Source organism: Pleurodeles waltl, chromosome 4_2 (assembly GCF_031143425.1).
Source record: "Pleurodeles waltl isolate 20211129_DDA chromosome 4_2, aPleWal1.hap1.20221129, whole genome shotgun sequence".
Lineage (NCBI taxonomy): Eukaryota > Metazoa > Chordata > Amphibia > Caudata > Salamandridae > Pleurodeles > Pleurodeles waltl.
This window is the reverse complement of record NC_090443.1, coordinates 1,049,471,374-1,049,492,295: the sequence shown is the minus strand read 5'-3', so window position 1 is coordinate 1,049,492,295 and position 20,922 is coordinate 1,049,471,374. Positions and strand designations below refer to the sequence as shown.

Genomic DNA, 20,922 nt, shown 5'->3' with positions numbered 1-20,922 from the left:
TGTGTGGTGTGTAGCACAGCTGGGCCTGTCTTTGCATTGCATGTAGCACAGCTGGGCCTGCTTTGCATTGTGTGTAGCGCTGCTGTGTCTGTCTTTACATTGTGTGTAGTATAGCTGGGCCTGTCTTTGTGTGGTGTGTAGTAGAGCTGAGCCTGTCTTTGCAGTGTTACTATCACAGCCAGGTGTGTCTTTCATGGTGTGTAGTATGGCTACATACCATGATAAAGGATAGAGTAACTTGCATCGTGGCTGTATTTGAGTTCCGGGAGTCCTATCAGGCAGGATCCGGTTGTGGCTCCTTGGCTATCTTTAAGAGCCCCTGAATCCTGGGTGGGCTCTTCTATTGCTGCGATGGACTTTCTTAAGTTTGTGAGGGCACTTTATCGTCACGCAAACTCTGGGATACTTTCATAGGGATCGGCCGTGTTTATCGTTCCAGTGATCATTCTTTTAGTATACTCTAGTCAATCCAACTAACAAACTCACACATCCTCTGCTTAAATTAACTAATACTAATATTGTAATCATATTTCCCTATACTAATCCACCACTAATTCCTCTTGGGTTCCAGAGTAGTGTGCTACTCGCCGAAAAGTGCTTCAACACCTCGGCAGCGGTAGTAAGTGCTATATAAATACAATTTATCCATTGTGTGTAGTACAGCTGGGCCTGTCTTTGCATTGTGTATAGTACAGCTGGGCCTCTCTCTCCATTGTGTGTGATACAGCTGGGCCTGTCTTCATACTATGTGTAGTGCAACTGGGCCTGTCTTTGCATTGTGTGTAGTACAGCAGGGCCTGTCTTTGCATTGTGCATAATACAGCTGGGCCTGTCTTTGTGTTGTGAGTAGTACAGCTGGACCTGTCTTTGCATTGTGCATAATACAGCTGGGGCTGTCTTTGTGTTGTGTGTAGTACAGCTGGACCTGTCTTTGCATTGTGCATAATACAGCTGGGGCTGTCTTTGTGTTGTGTGAAGTACAGCTGGACCTGACCTGTCTTTGCATTGTGTTTATCACAGCTAGGCCTGTCTTTGCATTGTGTGTAGCACAGCTTGGCCCGTTTTTGTGTTGTGTGCAGAACTGCTGGGCCTGTCTTTGCATTGTGTGCAGAACTGCTGGGCCTGTCTTTGCGTTGTGTGTAGTACAGCTGTGCCTGTCTTTGCAGTGTGTGTAGTACAGCTGGGCCTGTCTCTGCGTTGTGTGTAGTACAGCTGTGCCTGTCTTTGCGTTGTGTGTAGTACAGCTGTGCCTGTCTTTGCAGTGTGTGTAGTACAGCTGGGGCTGTCTCTGCGTTGTGTGTAGTACAGCTGAGCATGTCTTTGTATTGTGTGTAGTACAGTTATGCCTGACTTTGCATTATGTGTAGTATAGCTGGACCTGTCTTTGCATGCTGTGCAGTATGCCTAGTCCTGTCTTGGCATGGTGTCTAGTACACCTGGGCCTGTCTTTGCAGTGTGTGTAATACAGGTGGGCCTGACTTTGCATTGTGTGTAGTTCAGCTGGGTCTGTGTGTGCATTGAGTGTAGTACTGCTGGACCTGTCTTTGCGTTGTGTGTAGTTCAGCTGGGCCTGTCTTTGTATTGTGTGTAGTACAGCTGGGTCTGTCTTTGCATTGTGTGTAGTAGAGCTGGGCCTGTCTTTGCATTGTGTGTAGTACAGCTGGGCTTGTCTTTGCATTGTGTGTAGTACAGTTGACCCTGTCTTTTCAGTGTGTGTAGTACAGCTGGGCCTGTCTTTACATTGTGTGTAGTTCAGCTGGGCCTGTCTTTACATTGTGTGTAGTACAGCTGGGCCTGTCTTCATACTGTGTGTAGTACAGCTGGGCCTGGCTTTGCATTGTGTGTAGTACAGCTGGGCCTTTCTTTGCATTGCATGTAGCTCAGCTGGGCCTGTCTTTGCATTGTGTGTAGTACAGCTGGGCCTGTCTTTGCATTGTGTGCAGTACAGTTGACCCTGTCTTTTCAGTGTGTGTAGTACAGCTGGGCCTGTCTTTGCATTGTGTGTAGTACAGCTGGGCCTGTCTTTGCGTTGTGTGTAGTATAGCTGGGCCTGTCTTTGCGTTGTGTGTAGTACTGCTGGACCTGTATTTGCATTGTGTCTAGTACTGCTGGACCTGTCTTTGCGTTGTGTGTAGTTCAGCTGGGCCTGTCTTTGCGTTGTGTGTAGTACTGCTGGAACTGTCTTTGCGTTGTGTGTAGTTCAGCTGGGCCTGTCTTTGCCTTGTGTGTAGTACACCTGGACCTGTCTTTGCATTGCGTGTAGTAGTGCTGGGCTTGTCTTTGCATTGCGTGTAGTAGAGCTGGGCTTGTCTTTGCATTGTGTGTAGTACAGTTGACCCTGTCTTTTCAGTGTGTGTAGTACAGCTGGGCCTGTCTTTACATTGTGTGTAGTTCAGCTGGGCCTGTCTTTACATTGTGTGTAGTACAGCTGGGCCTGTCTTCATACTGTGTGTAGTACAGCTGGGCCTGGCTTTGCATTGTGTGTAGTACAGCTGGGCCTTTTTTTTGCATTGCATGTAGCACAGCTGGGCCTGTCTTTGCATTGTGTGTAGTACAGCTGGGCCTGTCTTTGCATTGTGTGCAGTACAGTTGACCCTGTCTTTTCAGTGTGTGTAGTACAGCTGGGCCTGTCTTTGCGTTGTGTGTAGTACAGCTGGGCCTGTCTTTGCGTTGTGTGCAGTACACCTGGGCTTGTCTTTGTATTGTGTGTAGTACAGCTGGGTCTGTCTTTGCATTGTGTGTAGTAGAGCTGGGCCTGTCTTTGCATTGTGTGTAGTACAGCTGGGCCTGTCTTTGCATTGTGTGCAGTACAGTTGACCCTGTCTTTTCAGTGTGTGTAGTACAGCTGGGCCTGTCTTTGCGTTGTGTGTAGTACAGCTGGGCCTGTCTTTGCGTTGTGTGCAGTACACCTGGACTTGTCTTTGCATTGTGTGTAGTAGAGCTGGGCCTGTCTTTGCATTGTGTGTAGTAAAGCTGAGCCTGTAGTTGTGTTGTGTGTAGTACAAGTGGATCTGTCTTTGCGTTGTGTGTGGTACAGCTGGGCCTGTCTTTGCGTTGTGTGTAGTACTGCTGGACCTGTCTTTGCGTTGTGTGTAGTACAGCTGGGCCTGTCTTTGCGTTGTGTGTAGTACTGCTGGGCCTGTCTTTGCGTTGTGTGTAGTTCAGCTGGGTCTGTCTTTGCCTTGTGCGTAGTCCAGCTGGGCCTGTCTTTGAATTGTTGTAGGAGGCTGGCCTGGCTTGTAGTGGGTACCAAGGGGTACTTACAATCTGTACCAGGTCCAGTTATCCCTTATTAGTGTAGAAGAGGTGTTTCTAGCAGCTTAGGCTGATACAAGGTAGCTATAGCAGAGCAGCTTAGGCTGATAGAAGGTAGCTATAGCAGAGCAGCTTAGGCTGAACTAGGAGACATGCAAAGCTCCTACTATACCACTGGTGTCATATGCACAATATCATAAGAAAACACAATACACAGATATTTTTATGACAATATGCCAAAAGTATCTCAGTGAGTACCCTCAGTATGAGGATGCCAAATATACACAAGATATATGTACACAATACCAAAAATATGCAGTAATAGCAAAAGGAAGCAATGCAAGCAGTGTAAAGTTACAATAGATTGCAATAGGAGCACATAGGTATAGGGGCAACACAAACCATATACTCCAAAAGTGGAATGCAAACCACGAATGGACCCCAAACCTATGTGAGCTTGTAGAGGGTCGCTGGGACTGTAAGAAAACAGTGAGGGTTAGAAAAATAGCCCACCCCAAGACCCTGAAAGGTAGGTGTAAAGTGCACCTATATTCCCCAGAGAGCACAGAAGTCGTGATAGGGGAATTCTGGAAGAAAGACCAACACCAGTAATGCAAACAAAGTGGATTTCTGGACGAGAGTACCTGTGGAACAAGGGGACCAAGTCCAAGAGTCGCGACAAAGTCGAGAGTGGGAAGATGCCCACGAAATGCCAGTTGAGGGTGCAAAGGAGCTGCCACCGGATGGTAGAAGCTGTGGATTCTGCAAGAACGAAGAGGGCTACAAACTTCCCCTTTGGAGGATGGATGTCCCACGTCGTGTAGAAGCTTGCAGAGGTGTTCCCACACAGAAAGACCGCAAACAAGCCTTGCTAACTGCAAGGGTCGCGGTTAGGGTTTTTGGATGCTGCTGTGGCCCAGGAGGGACCAGGATGTCACCACTTGGATGAGGAGACAGAGGGGGCGCCCAGCATGTCAGGGAGCCCTCACAAAAGCAGGCAGCACCCGCAGAAGTACCGGAACGGGCACTTGGAAGAGAGTGAACCGGAGCTCACCCGAAGACACAAAAGGGAGTCCCACGACGCCGGAGGACAACTCAGGAGGTTGTGCACTGCAGGTTAGAGTGTCGGGACCCAGGCTTGGCTGTGCACGAAGGAAATCCTGGAAGAGTGCACAGGAGCAGCTGCAAATCACGTGGTACCCAGCAATGCAGTCTAGCGTGGGGAGGCAAGAACTTACCTCCACGAAACCTGGACTGAAGAGTCACTGGACTGTGGGAGTCACTTGGACATAGTTGCTGAGTTCCAGGGACCACGCTCGTCGTGCTGAGAGGGGACCCAGAGGACCGGTGATGCAGTCTTTTGTTGCCTGCGGTTGCAGAGGGAGGATTCCGTCGTCCCACAGGAGATTTCTTCAGAGCTCCTAGTGTAGAGAGGAGGCAGGCTACCCCCAGAGCATGCACCACCAGGAAACAGTCGAGAAGGCGGCAGGATCAGCGATACAAGGTTGCAGTAGTCGTCTTTGCTACTTTGTTGCGGTTTTGCAGGCGTCCTGAGCAGTCAGCGGTCGATCCTTTGGCAGAAGGTGAAGAGAGAGATGCAGAGGAACTCTGATGAGCTCTTGCATTCGTTATCTAAAGAATTCCCCAAAGCAGAGACCCTAAATAGCCAGAAAAGGAGGTTTGGCTACCTAGGAAGGAGGATAGGCTAGCAACACAGGTAAGGGCCTATCAGAAGGAGTCTCTGACGTCACCTGCTGGCACTGGCCACTCAGAGCAGTCCAGTGTGCCAGCAGCACCTCTGTTTCCAAGATGGCAGAGGTCTGGAGCACACTGGAGGAGCTCTGGGCACCTCCCCAGCAGGTCACTCCCCTTTCCTTTGTCCAGTTTCGCGCCAGAGCAGGGCTGGGGGATCCCTGAACCGGTGTAGACTGGCTTATGCAGAGATGGGCACCATCTGTGCCCATCAAAGCATTTCCAGAGGCTGGGGGAGGCTACTCCTCCCCAGCCCTGACACCTTTTTCCAAAGGGAGAGGGTGTAACACCCTCTCTCTGAGGAAGTCCTTTGTTCTGCCTTCCTGGGCCAAGCCTGGCTGGACCCCAGGAGGGCAGAAACCTGTCTGAGGGGTTGGCAGCAGCAGCATTGAAACCCCGGGAAAGGTAGTTTGGCAGTACCCGGGTCTGTGCTAGAGACTCGGGGATCATAGAATTGTCTCCCCAATGCCAGAATGGCATTGGGGTGACAATTCCATGATCTTAGACATGTTACATGGCCATGTTTGGAGTTACCATTGTGACGCTATACATAGGTAGTGACCTATGTATAGTGCACGCGTGTAATGGTGTCCCGGCACTCACAAAGTCTGGGGAATTTGCCCTGAACAATGTGGGGGCACCTTGGCTAGTGCCAGGGTGCCCACACACTAAGTAACTTAGCACCCAACCTTCACCAGGTGAAGGTTAGACATATAGGTGACTTATAAGTTACTTAAGTGCAGTGGTAAATGGCTGTGAAATAAAGTGGACGTTATTTCACTCAGGCTGCAGTGGCAGGCCTGTGTAAGAATTGTCAGAGCTCCTTATGCGTGGCAAAAGAAATGCTGCAGCCCATAGGGATCTCCTGGAACCCCAATACCCTGGGTACCTCAGTACCATATACTAGGGAATTATAAGGGTGTTCCAGTAAGCCAATGTAAATTGGTGAAATTGGTCACTAGCCTGTTAGTGACAATTTGGAAAGAAATGAGAGAGCATAACCACTGAGGTTCTGGTTAGCAGAGCCTCAGTGAGACAGTTAGTCACTACACAGGTAACACATTCAGGCACACTTATGAGCACTGGGGCCCTGGCTGGCAGGGTCCCAGTGACACATACACTAAAACAACATATATACAGTGAAATATGGGGGTAACATGCCAGACAAGATGGTACTTTCCTACACAATCCACCCCCCCCAAACGAAGGACAATAAGACTAGCCATGACCTGATGAGTCTTCATTGTCTAAGTGGAAATATCTGGAGAGTCCATCTGCATTGGAGTGGGTACTCCCAGGTCTATGTTCCACTGAATAGTCCATTCCCTGTAGAGATATGGACCACCTCAACAATTTAGGATTTTCACCTTTCATTTGTTTTAGGAAAAGGAGAGGTTTGTGGTCTGTCTGAACAATGAAGTGAGTGCCAAACAGGTATGGCCTCAACTTCTTCAGTGCCCAGACCAGCAAAGGCCTCCCTCTCTATGGCAGACCAACGCTTTTCTCTAGGGGTCAACCTCCTGCTGATAAATGCAACAGGTTGATCCTGGCCCTCAGAATTGAGTTGTGATAAGACTGCCCCTACCCCTAATTCAGATGCATCAGTTTGAACAATTAATTTCTTGGAGTAACATGGGCTTTTTAGGACAGGTGCAGTGCACATGGCCTGTTTCAGCTCCTCAAAAGCTTTCTGACAGCTAGCTGTCCACAATACCTTTTTAGGCATTTTCTTAGAGGTGAGGTCATTAAGAGGGGCTGCTATGGAGCCATAGTTCTTTATGAACCTCCTGTAATATCAAGTGAGGCCTAAGAAGGCTCTCATCTGGGTCTGAGTTGTAGGGGGAACCCAATCTATAATAGTTTGGATTTTCCCCTGAAGTGGTGCAATTTGTTCTCCACCTACCAGGTGTCCCAGATAAACCACTTTCCCCTGCCCTATCTGGCACTTTGAAGCCTTGATAGTGAGGCCTGCCTTTTGTAGGGCCTACAAAACTTTCCACAGGTGGACCAGGTGATCATCACAGGTGGAGCTAAAGACAGCTATATCATCTAGATATGCTGCACTAAAAGCCTCCAACCCTTGCAGGACTGAATTCACCAACCTCTGAAAAGTGGCAGGTGCATTTTTCAAACCAAAGGGCATTACTGTGAATTGGTAGTGCCCTCCAATAGTCGAAAATGCAGTTTTTACTTTAGCATCCTTTGATAACTTGATCTGCCAATACCCTGCAGTCAAATCAAAGGTGCTTAGATACTTGGCAGATGCCAGTGTATCTATGAGCTCATCTGCCCTGGGTATAGGGTGAGCATCAGTTTTTGTTACCTGGTTGAGACCTCTGTAATCTACACCAAACTTCATTTCTCTTTTCCCATCTTTAGAGTGAGGCTTTGGTACAAGCACCACAGGAGAGGCCCATGGGCTTTCAGAATGTTCAACCACTCCCAGTTCAAGCATTTTCTGAACTTCTTGTTTTATGCAGTCCCTGACATGGTCAGGCTGCCTATAGATCTTACTTTTGACAGGCATGCTGTCTCCAGTATCTATAGTGTGCTCACACCAAGAAGTGGTGCCTGGCACTGTAGAAAAGAGTTCAGAAAACTGACCCAGGAGATTTATTCAGTGGTCTTTCTGCTCAGCAGTAAGACAGTCTGCTAAAACTACACCTTCCACTAGAGCATCTTGTTCTGTGGAAGAGAAGAGATCAGGGAGAGGGTCACTCTCTTCTTCCTGTCCTTCATCTGTTGCCATGAGCAGGGTGAGATCAGCCCTGTCATAGTAGGGTTTTAGGCAATTGACATGGAGCACCCTAAGGGGACTCCTGGCAGTGCCCAAGTCAACCAAGTAGGTGACTTCTCCCTTCTTTTCAACAATGATGTGGGGTCCACTCCATTTGTCTTGGAGTGCTCTTGGGGCCACAGGCTCCAAGATCCACACCTTCTGTCCTGGTTGGTACTGAATCAGAACAGCCTTCTGGTCATGCCATTGCTTTTGGAGCTCTTGGCTGGTCTGAAGGTTTTTGCTGGCCTTTTTCATATACTCAGCCATTCTGGATCTTAGGCCAAGTACACAGTCCACTATGTCTTGCTTAGGAGCTTTTAAAGGTTGTTCCCAACCCTCCTTTACAAGTGTTAGAGGACCTCTTACAGGGTGTCCAAATAGGAGTTCAAAGGGGCTGAAGCCCACTCCTTTCTGGGGTACCTCCCTGTAAGCAAAAAGGAGGCAAGGTAACAGGACATCCCATCTCCTCCTGAGTTTTTCAGGGAGTCCCATTATCATTCCTTTGAGAGTTTTGTTAAACCTCTCAACCAGTCCATTTGTTTGTGGATGATAAGGTGTGGTGAATTTGAATGTTACACCACATTCCTTCCACATGGCCTTCAAGTATGCAGACATAAAGTTGCCACCCCTGTCTGATACCACCTCTTTTGGGAAACCCACCCTGGAAAAGATTCCCAGGAGGGCTTTTGCCACTGCAGGAGCTGTAGTGGTCCTTAGAGGAATTGCTTCAGGATATCTTGTGGCATGGTCCACTACCACCAAGATAAACCTATTGCCTGAATCAGTAGGAGGGTCAAGGGGGCCAACTATGTCAACCCCTACCCTTTGAAAGGGAACCCCAACCACAGGCAGTGGAATAAGGGGAGCCTTTGGGGTGCCACCTGTTTTGCCACTGGCTTGACAGGTGACACAGGACTTACAAAAATCTTTTGTGTCCTCTGACATCCTAGGCCAATGAAACAGGGGGACAAGCCTTTCCCATGTTTTAATTTGCCCTAGATGTCCAGCCAAGGGAATGTTGTGGGCTAGAGTTAGGAGGAACTCTCTGTATTGCAGGGGAATGACCAATCTCCTGGCTGCTCCAGGTTTAGGGTCCCTTGCCTCAGTATACAAGAGGTTGTCCTCCCAGTAAACTCTATGTGAGTCACTGACATCCCCATTTTGCTGTTTGACAGCTTGCTGTCTTAGACCCTCTAATGTGGGACAGGTTTGCTGTGCCACACTCAGCTCCTCCCTGGCAGGCCCCCCTCCACCCAAAAGCTCAGCAGTGTCTGCTTCCAGCTCCTCTGGTGAAGGTTCTGCACAGGGGGGAAATTCTTCTTCCTCAGAAGTTGAATCATCTGTAGAGGGAGGGATAGTAGATAGGGGTTTACCTTTACTAACCCTAGCTTTAGGGAGCACTTGGTCCATTGTTCCAGGATCCAAGTCACCCTGTCCTTTTTGCTTTTTGGCCTGAGCCCTGGTTAAAGCAAAAATATGCCCAGGAATGCCCAGCATTGCTGCATGAGCCTCCAACTCCACTTCTGCCCAAGCTGATGTATCTAAATCATTCCCTAGTAGACAGTCTACAGGTAAATCTGAGGCAACCACAACTTTCTTTGGACCAATAAACCCTCCCCCCCCCAGTTGAGATTCACAACAGCCATGGGGTGGCTAAGAGTGTTGTTATGAGCATCAGTCACTTGGTACTGGTGACCAAGTAGGTGTTGTTCAGGGTGTACCAGTTTCTCTATTACCATGGTAACACTGGCACCTGTGTCCCTGTAGGCCTGAACCTCAGCACCATTTATTATGGGAAGTTGCTTGTACTTATCCATATTAAGGGGACAAGCAACCAAGGTGGCCAAATCAATCGCACCTTCAGAGACTAACACAGCCTCTGTGGTCTCCCTAACAAGACCAACCTCAACTAAATTACTAAAAGTGAGCCCAGCTACTCCCTTGGATTGGCTATTAGTAGGTGTGCTCCCACCACCACTGCTATTACTAGGGGCACTAAGTGTAGCAGTAGGGGTTGTGGTAGTGGGAGGCTTGGTGCTTTTCTTTGGACAACTGGCATCAGTTGTCCAATGGCCTTTTACTTTACATAAATAGCACCATGTTTTTTTTACTTGATTAGAAGAGGATTTGGACCCACCACCCCCACCAGAGTGTTTTTGTGGGCCTGATGAAGACTCATTTTTAGATTTGTCCCCACCCTTGTCTGAAGACTTACCATCCTTCTTCTTGCCATCCTTGTCACCCCCTGTATGAACTTTTCTGTTCACTCTTGTTCTGACCCATTTGTCTGCCTTCTTTCCCAATTCTTGGGGAGAGGTCAGATCTGAGTCCACTAGATATTGGTGTAACAAATCAGACACACAGTTATTCAGAATATGCTCTCTCAGGATCAGATTATACAGGCTTTCATAGTCAGAAACTTTACTGCCATGTAACCACCCCTCCAAGGCCTTCACTGAATAGTCAACAACGTCTACCCAGTCTTGTGAGGACTCTTTTCTGGTTTCTCTGAACTTAATCCTGTATTGTTCAGTGGTTAAGCCAAATCCATCCAAGAGTGCATTCTTCAAAACTGTAAAATTATTGGCATCACTTTCCTTCACAGTAAGGAGCCTATCCCTACCCTTTCCACTGAAAGATAGCCATAGGATAGCAGCCCACTGCCTTTGAGGGACCCCCTGTACAACACAGGCCCTCTCAAGTGCAGCAAACCACTTGTTAATGTCATCCCCCTCCTTGTAAGTGGGAACTATCTTATGCAGATTCCTAGAATCATGCTCTTTCACAGGATTATTATCTGTAATACTGCTGCTGCCACCATGGGGTCCTACCCCCAACCTCTGTCTTTCTTTTTCTAAGTCTAAATATTCCCTGTCTAGAGCCAGCTGTTGCTGTTTAAGCTTCAGCCTGGACTCTTCCACTCTCAATCTATTGAGCTCCCTTTCTAACATTCTGTCATCAGGGTGGGTGGGTTGGGCATGCTTTGACACAGAAGAATGGTGTGAATGAACAGAGGGAGAATTGTCCCTAACAGTTGGCACCCTAACAACCTGGCCTGCAGGAATGACATCCCTAATGTGATGAGAGCTCACATTAGTACCAGTTATGCTAGGTGGTCTGCTAAGGGGCAAGTTGGGAAGGATACCATCTAACATTCTTACTGGGGGTGCCCCAGAATCAGAGTGTGAACCATCTCCAAACTTCTCAACTGATGTGCCAGCTAAGGCCTTATCATTTTCAATGAGCATGTTATTTAACAATTCTCTAGAGGGATTCTTCCCTACCCCTAAACCTCTATCAATGCAGAAACTCCTCAAACCTTTCCGGCTAAGGTGGTCATAAGCTGTGCTGACCAGATCAAGAGTAGGCCCTGTGCCAGACATGATAGAAAAGGTTTAGGGACAGATAAAAGCAACAAAAAAGTTTCTGGACTTTTTAAGGAATCAGAAAAAAACTTTTTCAACTTTTTGGAAACTTTTAGAAAGTTTAGAGGCACTTTTCAGCACTTAGCAAATAGAGTAAGAGAAGAAAAGCAAAACACACTGAACTTGTTTTGTATATTATTCTCTTATGAAAAGTACACAATGACAAAGTGGTAAGTAGTTGCAAGTACTTATCCCACCGCTGCACGACCAATGTAGGAGGCTGGCCTGGCTTGTAGTGGGTACCAAGGGGTACTTACACTCTGTACCAGGTCCAGTTATCCCTTATTAGTGTAGAAGAGGTGTTTCTAGCAGCTTAGGCTGCTGATAGAAGGTAGCTATAGCAGAGCAGCTTAGGCTGAACTAGGAGACATGCAAAGCTCCTACTATACCACTGGTGTCATATGCACAATATCATAAGAAAACACAATACACAGATATACTAAAAATAAAGGTACTTTATTTTTATGACAATATGCCAAAAGTATCTCAGTGAGTACCCTCAGTATGAGGATGCCAAATACACACAAGATATATGTTCACAATACCAAAAATATGCAGTAATAGCAAAAGGAAGTAATGCAAGCAGTGTAAAGTTACAATAGATTGCAATAGGAGCACATAGGTATAGGGGCAACACAAACCATATACTCCAAAAGTGGAATGCAAACCACGAATGGACCCCAAACCTATGTGAGCTTGTAGAGGGTCGCTGGGACTGTAAGAAAACAGTGAGGGTTAGAAAAATAGCCCACCCCAAGACCCTGAAAAGTAGGTGTAAAGTGCACCTATATTCCCCAGAGAGCACAGAAGTCGTGATAGGGGAATTCTGCAAGGAAGACCAACACCAGCAATGCAACCAAAGTGGATTTCTGGACGAGAGTACCTGTGGAACAAGGGGACCAAGTCCAAGAGTTGCGACAAAATCGAGAGTGGGCAGATGCCCACGAAATGCCAGCTGAGGTTGCAAAGGAGCTGCCACTGGATGGTAGAAGCTGTGGATTCTGCAAGAACGAAGAGGGCTAGAAACTTCCCCTTTGGAGGATGGATGTCCCACGTCGTGTAGAAGCTTGCAGAGGTGTTCCCACGCAGAAAGACTGCAAACAAGCCTTGCTAACTGCAAGGGTTGCGGTTAGGGTTTTTGGATGCTGCTGTGGCCCAGGAGGGACCAGGATGTCACCACTTGGATGAGGAGACAGAGGGTGCGCCCAGCAAATCAGGGAGCCCTCACAGAAGCAGGCAGCACCTGCAGAAGTACCGGAACAGGCACTTGGAATAGGAGTGAACCGGAGCTCACCCGAAGACACAAAAGGGAGTCCCACAACGCCGAAGGACAACTCAGGAGGTTGTGCACTGCAGGTTAGAGTGTCGGGGACCCAGGCTTGGCTGTGCATGAAGGAAATCCTGGAAGAGTGCACAGGAGCCGGAGCAGCTGCAAATCACGCGGTACCCAGCAATGCAGTCTAGCGTGGGGAGGCAAGGACTTACCTCCACCAAACATGGACTGAAGAGTCACTGGACTGTGGGAGTCACTTGGACAGAGTTGCTGAGTTCCAGGGACCACGCTCGTCGTGCTGAGAGGGGACCCAGAGGACCGGTGATGCAGTCTTTTGTTGCCTGCGGTTACAGGGGGAGGATTCCGTCGTCCCACGGGAGATTTCTTCAGAGCTCCTAGTGCAGAGAGGAGGCAGGCTACCCCCAGAGCATGCACCACCAGGAAACAGTCGAGAAGGCGGCAGGATCAGCGATACAAGGTTGCAGTAGTCATCTTTGCTACTTTGTTGCGGTTTTGCAGGCGTCCTGAGCAGTCAGCGGTCGATCCTTTGGCAAAAGGTGAAGAGAGAGATGCAGAGGAACTCTGATGAGCTCTTGCATTCGTTATCTAAAGAATTCCCCAAAGCAGAGACCCTAAATAGACAGAAAAGGAGGTTTGGCTACCTAGGAAGGAGGATAGGCTAGCAACACAGGTAAGAGCCTATCAGAAGGAGTCTCTGATGTCACCTGCTGGCACTGGCCACTCAGAGCAGTCCAGTGTGCCAGCAGCACCTCTGTTTCCAAGATGGCAGAGGTCTGGAGCACACTGGAACAGCTCTGGGCACCTCCCCTGGGAGGTGCAGGTCAGGGGAGTGGTCACTCCCCTTTCCTTTGTCCAGTTTCGCGCCAGAGCAGGGCTGGGGGATCCCTGAACTGGTGTAGACTGGCTTATGCAGAGATGGGCACCATCTGTGCCCATCAAAGCATTTCCAGAGGCTGGGGGAGGCTACTCCTCCCCAGCCCTGACACCTTTTTCCAAAGGGAGAGGGTGTAACACCCTCTCTCTGAGGAAGTCCTTTGTTCTGCCTTCCTGGGCCAAGCCTGGCTGGACCCCAGGAGGGCAGAAACCTGTCTGAGGGGTTGGCAGCAGCAGCAGTGAAACCCCGGGAAAGGTAGTTTGGCAGTACCCGGGTCTGTGCTAGAGACTCGGGGGATCATGGAATTGTCTCCCCAATGCCAGAATGGCATTGGGGTAACAATTCCATGATCTTAGACATGTTACATGGCCATGTTCGGAGTTACCATTGTGACGCTATACATAGGTAGTGACCTATGTATAGTGAACGCGTGTAATGGTGTCCCCGCACTCACAAAGTCTGGGGAATTTGCCCTGAACAATGTGGGGGCACCTTGGCTAGTGCCAGGGTGCCCACACACTAAGTAACTTAGCACCCAACCTTCACCAGGTGAAGGTTAGACATATAGGTGACTTATAAGTTACTTAAGTGCAGTGGTAAATGGCTGTGAAATAACGTGGACGTTATTTCACTCAGGCTGCAGTGGCAGGCTTGTGTAAGTATTGTCAGAGCTCCCTATGGGTGGCAAAAGAAATGCTGCAGCCCATAGGGATCTCCTGGAACCCCAAATACCCTGGGCACCTCAGTACCATATACTAGGGAATTATAAGGGTGTTCCAGTATGCCACTGTGAATTGGTGAAATTGGTCACTAGCCTGTTAGTGATAATTTGGAAAGCAGAGAGAGCATAACCACTGAGGTTCTGGTTAGCAGAGCCTCAGTGAGACAGTTAGTCATCACACAGGGAACACATACAGGGCACACTTATGAGCACTGGGGCCCTGACTGGCAGGGTCCCAGTGACACATACACTAAAACAACATATATACAGTTAAATATGGGGGTAACATGCCAGGCAAGATGGTACTTTCCTACAATTGTGTGTAGTAGAGCTGGGCCTGTCTTTGCATTGTGTGTAGTAGAGCTGGGCATGTCTTTGCATTGTGTGTAGTCCAGCTGGGCCTGTTTTTACACTGGGTGTAGGGCACCTGGACCTGTGTTTGCATTGTGGGCAGTACAGTTGACCCTGTATTTTCAGTGTGTGTAGTACATCTAGGCCTGTGTTTGCAGTTTGTGTAGCACAGCTGGGCCTGTCTTTGCGTTGAGTGTATTACAGCTGGGCCTGTCTTTGCGTTGTGTGTAGTACAGCTTGGCCTGTCTTTGCGTTGTGTGTAGTACAGCTGGACCTGTGTTTGTGTTGTGTGTAGTACAGCTGGGCCTGTCTTTGCCTTGTGTGTAGTACACCTGGACCTGTCTTTGCATTGTGCGTAGTACAGCTGGGCCTGTCTTTGCATTGTGTATAGTCCAGCTGGGCCTGTCTTTACATTGTGTGTAGTAGAGCTGGGCCTGTCTTTGCATTGTGTGTAGCACAGCTGGGCCTGTCTTTGCATTGTGTGTAGTAGAGCTGGGCCTGTCTTTGCATTGTGTGTAGTCCAGCTGGGCCTGTCTTTGCCTTGTGTGTAGTAGAGCTGGGCCTGTCTTTGCATTGTGTGTAGTCCAGCTGGGCCTGTCTTTGCCTTGTGTGCAGTACACCTGGACCTGTCTTTGCATTCTGCGTAGTACAGCTGGGCCTGTCTTTGCATTGTGTGTAGTCCAGCTGGGCCTGTCTTTGCATTGTGTGTAGTAGAGCTGGGACTGTCTTTGCATTGTGTGTAGTCCAGCTGGGCCTGTCTTTTCCTTGTGTGTAGTACACCTGGACCTGTCTTTGCATTGTGTGTAGTCCAGCTGGGCCTGTCTTTGCCTTGTGTGTAGTACACCTGGACCTGTCTTTGCATTGTGTGTAGTACACCTGGACCTGTCTTTGCATTGTCCATAGTACAGCTGGGCCTGTCTTTGCATTGTGTGTAGTCCAGCTGGGCCTGTCTTTGCCTTGTGTGTAGTACACCTGGACCTGTCTTTGCATTGTGTGTAGTCCAGCTGGGCCTGTCTTTGCCTTGTTTGTAGTACACCTGGACCTGTCTTTGCATTGTGTGTAGTCCAGCTGGGCCTGTCTTTACATTGTGTGTAGTCCAGCTGGGCCTGTCTTTACATTGTGCGTAGTACAGCTGGGCCTGTCTTTGCATTGTGTGTAGTACACCTGGACCCTTTTTTGCATTGTGCGTAGTACAACTGGGCCTGTCTTTGCATTGTGTGTAGTCCAGCTGGGCCTGTCTTTGCCTTGTGTGTAGTACACCTGGACCTGTCTTTGCATTGTGTGCAGTACAGTTGGCCCTGTCTTTTCAGTATGTGTAGTACAGCTGGGCCTGTGTTTGCAGTTTGTGTAGTACAGCTGGGCCTGTGTTTGCAGTTTGTGTAGTACAGCTGGGCCTGTGTTTGAACAGTGTGTGGTAGAAGGTGTGTAGGTGTGTAGTACTGCTGAGTGTGTCTTTGCTTTCATTGTTACTCTTTGCCTTGTGTGTGTTGCAGCTGAGAATATCTTAACTGGATCCATGATGTTACTCCACCCGTCTTTATTAGGTTGGTAGTAAGAGTTGTATTTTTGTGTGCAGTGCAGGCGGGCCTGTCTTTACATAGCGTGTAACACAGCATGTCTCTGTGAGATTTTCTTTGGAGTTGGTGGTCTCTGCTTTGTTTGCAACATGGTAGTTTGAAAGCTGCGTGATAGAGGTGAGTGTCTTTGTGTGGTTAGTGGTGCTGGTGGGCATTTCTTTGCGTGCTGTATAGTTGATTTGGGTGTCTTTGCCTGGAGTCATAGTATATTACTTTTTGTTTAGTGCTGTGTTCACCAGTGTGTCTTCCTGTTGCTGTTATATAGCCATCTCTTCACTTGCTGTTTTTTTACAATTTGTCTTGTCTTTTCATAGTGTGTTGTACAGTCAATCACATTTTTGCTTGATGGGTCATTCAGTCATTGCTCTCAATAGTATGTTGTACCGTTGTTCATGACTTTACACGGTGGATTGAATAAAATAATGTATGTATTTGGTATTTGCACAGTGGACTTAGCAAGGGATAGCGGAGAGTCATACCTGGTCAGCGGCAACCGTGTTGGCACAACTTTGCATGGCGTGTTGGCAGTTGAGCAAGTGCTTGCCCTATCCTACAGATTGAACTACCTTTGGATTGCCTGGTTTGTGCTAAGTTGTGCTTGTTGTTTGATGTATCATCTTGCTGGGCATGTACTTCTATTTTATTTCAAAGTTGAGCATGTGTTTGTATAGTATGTTATACGACTGGCCATGTCTTCCATTGATATGTACATCTTGTGTATTTGCATGGTGTGCGTGTTGAAGTCGAGTATGTTGAAATTATTGTACACTTATTTTGTGTTACACAGTTATATGACGTGTCATGCAGTTAAGGCATGTCTTTGCATATTTACAGTCAGGCATGTTTTGTAGTGTGCAGCACAGTTGGGCATTTTACTTTGTGTCATATAAATGCTCATGTTTTCCTATGATGCACTGTACAGTTAGACATGTCTTCAAATGCAGCATAGGTAGTGCTTAATTTGAGCAGGTGTTTCTGGTGCTCGGCATCAGCACTTAATTGTCAACACCGGAACTTATGACAGACTGCCACAGGGTGGCGCTGTTTGTCCAATTTAGAGATGAGCACGAGAGTTGTTTATTAATTGAATACACATTAACAACGACCAATACCTGTTGCCCAAGCCATTCTTATAGCTTTGGGGGCCTGGAATAGTCTGAATTATCACACTTGTAGGGTGTGATGGTCAGTAGTTGTGTAGGTACTGTCATTGGCAGCGCTGGCGGGGGTAATGGCTGGTGCAATCTGCGTTGGCCTCCTGACGAGGAACCTGGCATGTATTTCTTTACAAATTAAGCACTGAGCGTGTGTCATAGCTGGGCATGTTACTGTTGGCCATGCCTTCGCATGAAGTTACATACATTTGTCTTGTTGTGGTGCATACTATAGTTGATTGTTTCTACTACACTATTGCCGCTATATTCTTGACTGTGGTTAAGGCGCTATGCCCAGTCACCTGTCCCTCTTTCTCCCACTCCAGCCTCCGCCTGGCTTCTGTTCCCTGCTCTCTCGTTGCTGGCTACTGGAGGCATCCTTCTCATCATGACGAACATGCAGGTGTGTGGACATGTCCCACCGCGACTGTCATGGAGTGCGCAGGACACACACATGCAAAGGGCACTCATGAGGGAGAATGAGAGGAGGGCAAGCGGTTAGGGAGGACAGGACGGGGCATGAAAGCCTTAGAGGGGACAGGAGACATGTGAGGGAACAGGGGAACCATGGAGAGGGAACCCAGAGAGTCCTGGAGTGGCAGGTGAGGGCATGAGAGGGCAGGAATGATGCACATGGCAGGAGTGACAAGAGAGAGCAACAAAGAAATTAATGGGATGTGAGGAGACCTCACTGGTGCAAATCTAGAGGAGAGAAGTGAGGGTAGAGAGAGAAACGAGGGAACTTGAGGGATCATGACAGATAAAAAGCAAGAGGAGGGAAGTGAGGGGCACAGAGAAATAAGGGAGCATGAGGGGTCAAGGAGATGCAAGGCAAGAGGGGAGAAGTGAGGGGACAAAGAGAATTGAGGGATGAGGGAACATGAGGGGACAGAGAGAATTAAGGGAACATGAGGGGTCATGAGAGATGCAAGGCAAGAGGACAGAAGTGAGGGGGCAGATGAATTAAAGGAACGTGGGGGGCATTAGAGATGCAGAGGGGATGAGGGCATGAACGAGAGATGTCCGAAAACAGGTGCGTGACCCAGGAGGGGAAAAGAAAAACGCAAGATGGATGCAAAAGAGCAGCAAAGGGACACAAGAGGTGCACAGGTGAGGGGACGGGAGGGGCATGAGCGATGAGGTGTAGAGGAGAGTGACCAACAAGATATACAGCAAGGGAAACAAAATATGGGCAGGAGAGACAGGTGAGGATGTACAAGAGATGTATGTGAGAAGGAGGGGCACCTGAGAAGGAGGGCACGAAGGATGTGAAAGGATATGAGAGATGTCAGGGTGTAGGAGAGACGGGGCAAGGAAAGGGCCAGAGTTTGGAGACATGGAGGCAAAGAAGTACACAGAATGTGGGGTGCTGTATAATGAGAGGTGATGGGAGAAAAGTATAGGATGAGGAGGGACATGAGAGGGCTGGGTGGGAGAAATGAGGAGCACCCTGAAGGATCGACAGAAGATGGAATAGAGGTGCAAGAAAACACGGAGAGAGGCGGGGAGGGATATGAGAGAGAGAAGCCTGGGGGATAGAGAAAGAAGCCTGGGGGATAGAGAAAGATGCCTGGTGGGTAGAGAAAGATGCCTGGTGGGTAGAGAAAGATGCCTGGGGGATAGAGAAAGATGCCTGGGGGGATAGGGAAAGATGCCTGGGGGGTAGAGAAAGAAGCCTGGGGGATAGAGAACGATGCCTGAGGGATAGAGAAAGATGCTTGGGGATAGAGAAAGATGCCCGGGGGATGGAGAAAGAATCCTGGGGGATAGAGAAACATGCCTGGGGGATAGAGAAACATCCCTGGGGGATGGAGAAACATGCCTGGGGGATAGAGAAAGATGCCTGGGGGGATAGAGAAAGATGCCTGGGGGGATAGAGAAAGATGCCTGGGGGGTAGAGAAAGATGCCTGGGGGAATAGAGAAAGAAGCCTGGGGGATAGAGAAAGATGCCTGGGGGATAGAGAAAGATGCCTGGGCGGATAGAGAGAGAAGCCTGGGGGGATAGAGAACGATGCCTGGGGGGGTAGAGAAAGATGCCTGGGGGGATAGAGAAAGATGCCTGGGGGATAGAGAAAGATGCCTGTGGATAGAGAAAGATGCCTGGGGGGTAGAGAAAGATGCCTGGGGGGATAGGGAAAGATGCCTGGGGGGATAGGGAAAGATGCCTGGGGGTAGAGAACGATGCCTGGGCCGATAAGGAAAGATGCCTGGGGGGTAGAGAAAGATGCCTGGGGTAGAGAAAGATGCCTGGGGGATGGAGAAAGATGCCTGGGGGGTAGAGAAAGATGCCTGGGGGGATAGGGAAAGATGCCTGGGGGGTAGAGAAAGAAGCCTGGGGGGTAGAGAACGATGCCTGAGGGATAGAGAAAGATGCTTGGGGATAGAGAAAGTTGCCTGTGGGATGGAGAAAGAAGCCTGGGGATAGAGAAAGAAGCCTGGGGGGTAGAGAAAGATGCTTGGGGATAGAGAAAGATGCCTGGGGGATGGAGAAAGAAGCCTGGGGGATAGAGAAAGATGCCTGGGGGATAGAGAAAGATGCCTGGGGGGGTAGAGAAAGAAGCCTGGGGGTAGGGAAAGATGCCTGGGGGATAGAAAAGATGCCTGGGGGATAGAGAAAGATGCCTGGGGGATGGAGAAAGATGCCTGGGGGATAGAGAAAGATGCCTGGGGGATAGAGAAAGAAGCCTGGGGGATAGAGAAAGATGCCTGGGGGATGGAGAAAGAAGTCTGGGGGATAGAGAAAGATGCCTGGGGGATGGAGAAAGATGCCTGGGTGATAGAGAAAGAAGCCTGGGGGATAGAGAAAGATGCCTGGGGGATAGAGAAAGATGCCTGGGGGGTGGAGAAAGATGCCGGGGGGATAGGGAAAGATGCGTGGGGGGTGGAGAAAGATGCCTTGGGTATAGAGAAAGATGCTGGGGGGTGGAGAAAGATGCCTGGGGGATAGAGAAAGATGCTGGGGGGTGGAGAAAGATGCCTGGGGGATAGAGAAAGATGCCTGGGGTATAGCGAAAGATGCCTGGGGATAGAGAAAGATGCCTGGGGGATGGAGAGAGAAGCCTGGGGGATAGAGAAACATGCCTGGGAGATAGAGAAAGATGCCTGGGGGATAGAGAAAGATGCCTGGGGGATAGAGAAAGATGTCTGGGGGATTGAGAAAGATGCCTGGGGGATAGAGAAACATGCCTGGGGGATAGAGAAACATGCCTGGGGGATAGAGAAAGATGCCTGGGGGATAGAGAAAGATGCCTGGGGGATGGAGAGAGAAGCCTGTGGGATAGAGAAAGATGCCTGGGAGATAGAGAAAGATGCCTGGGGATAGAGAAAGATGCCTGGGGGATAGAGAAAGAACCTGGGGGCTAGAGAAAGATGCCTGGGGGATAGAGAGAGAAGCCTGGGGGGTGGAGAAAGATGCCTGGGGGGATAGAGAAAGATGCCTGCGGGATAGAGAAAGACGCCTGGGGTTTGGAGAAAGATGCTTTGGGGGATAGAGAAAGATGCCTGGGTGGTGGAGAAAGATGCCTGGGGGGATAGAGAAAGATGCCTGGGGGATAGAGAGAGAAGCCTGGGGGTTGGAGAAAGATGTCTGGGGGGATAGAGAAAGATACCTGGGGGTGGAAAAAGATGCCTGGGGGGATAGAGAAAGATGCCTGGGGGATAGAGAGAGAAGCCTGGGGTGGAGAAAGATGCCTGGGGGATAGAGAAAGATGCCTGGGGGATGGAGAAAGATGCCTGGGAA

The 20,922-nt window shown here is 49.0% G+C and overlaps 1 protein-coding gene across 1 annotated transcript in view; it reads left to right on the top strand.

Annotated features, from left to right (window-relative positions):
• The window catches only part of LOC138294019 (equilibrative nucleobase transporter 1-like), a 387,196-nt gene that overhangs the window by 106,989 nt on the left and 259,285 nt on the right, over positions 1–20,922 (top strand). Inside the window, exon 4 of the mRNA XM_069233271.1 lies at positions 17,509–17,585. Within this exon, the coding sequence (XP_069089372.1) occupies positions 17,509–17,585 (77 nt within the window). The remainder of the gene's footprint in view (positions 1–17,508; positions 17,586–20,922) is intronic.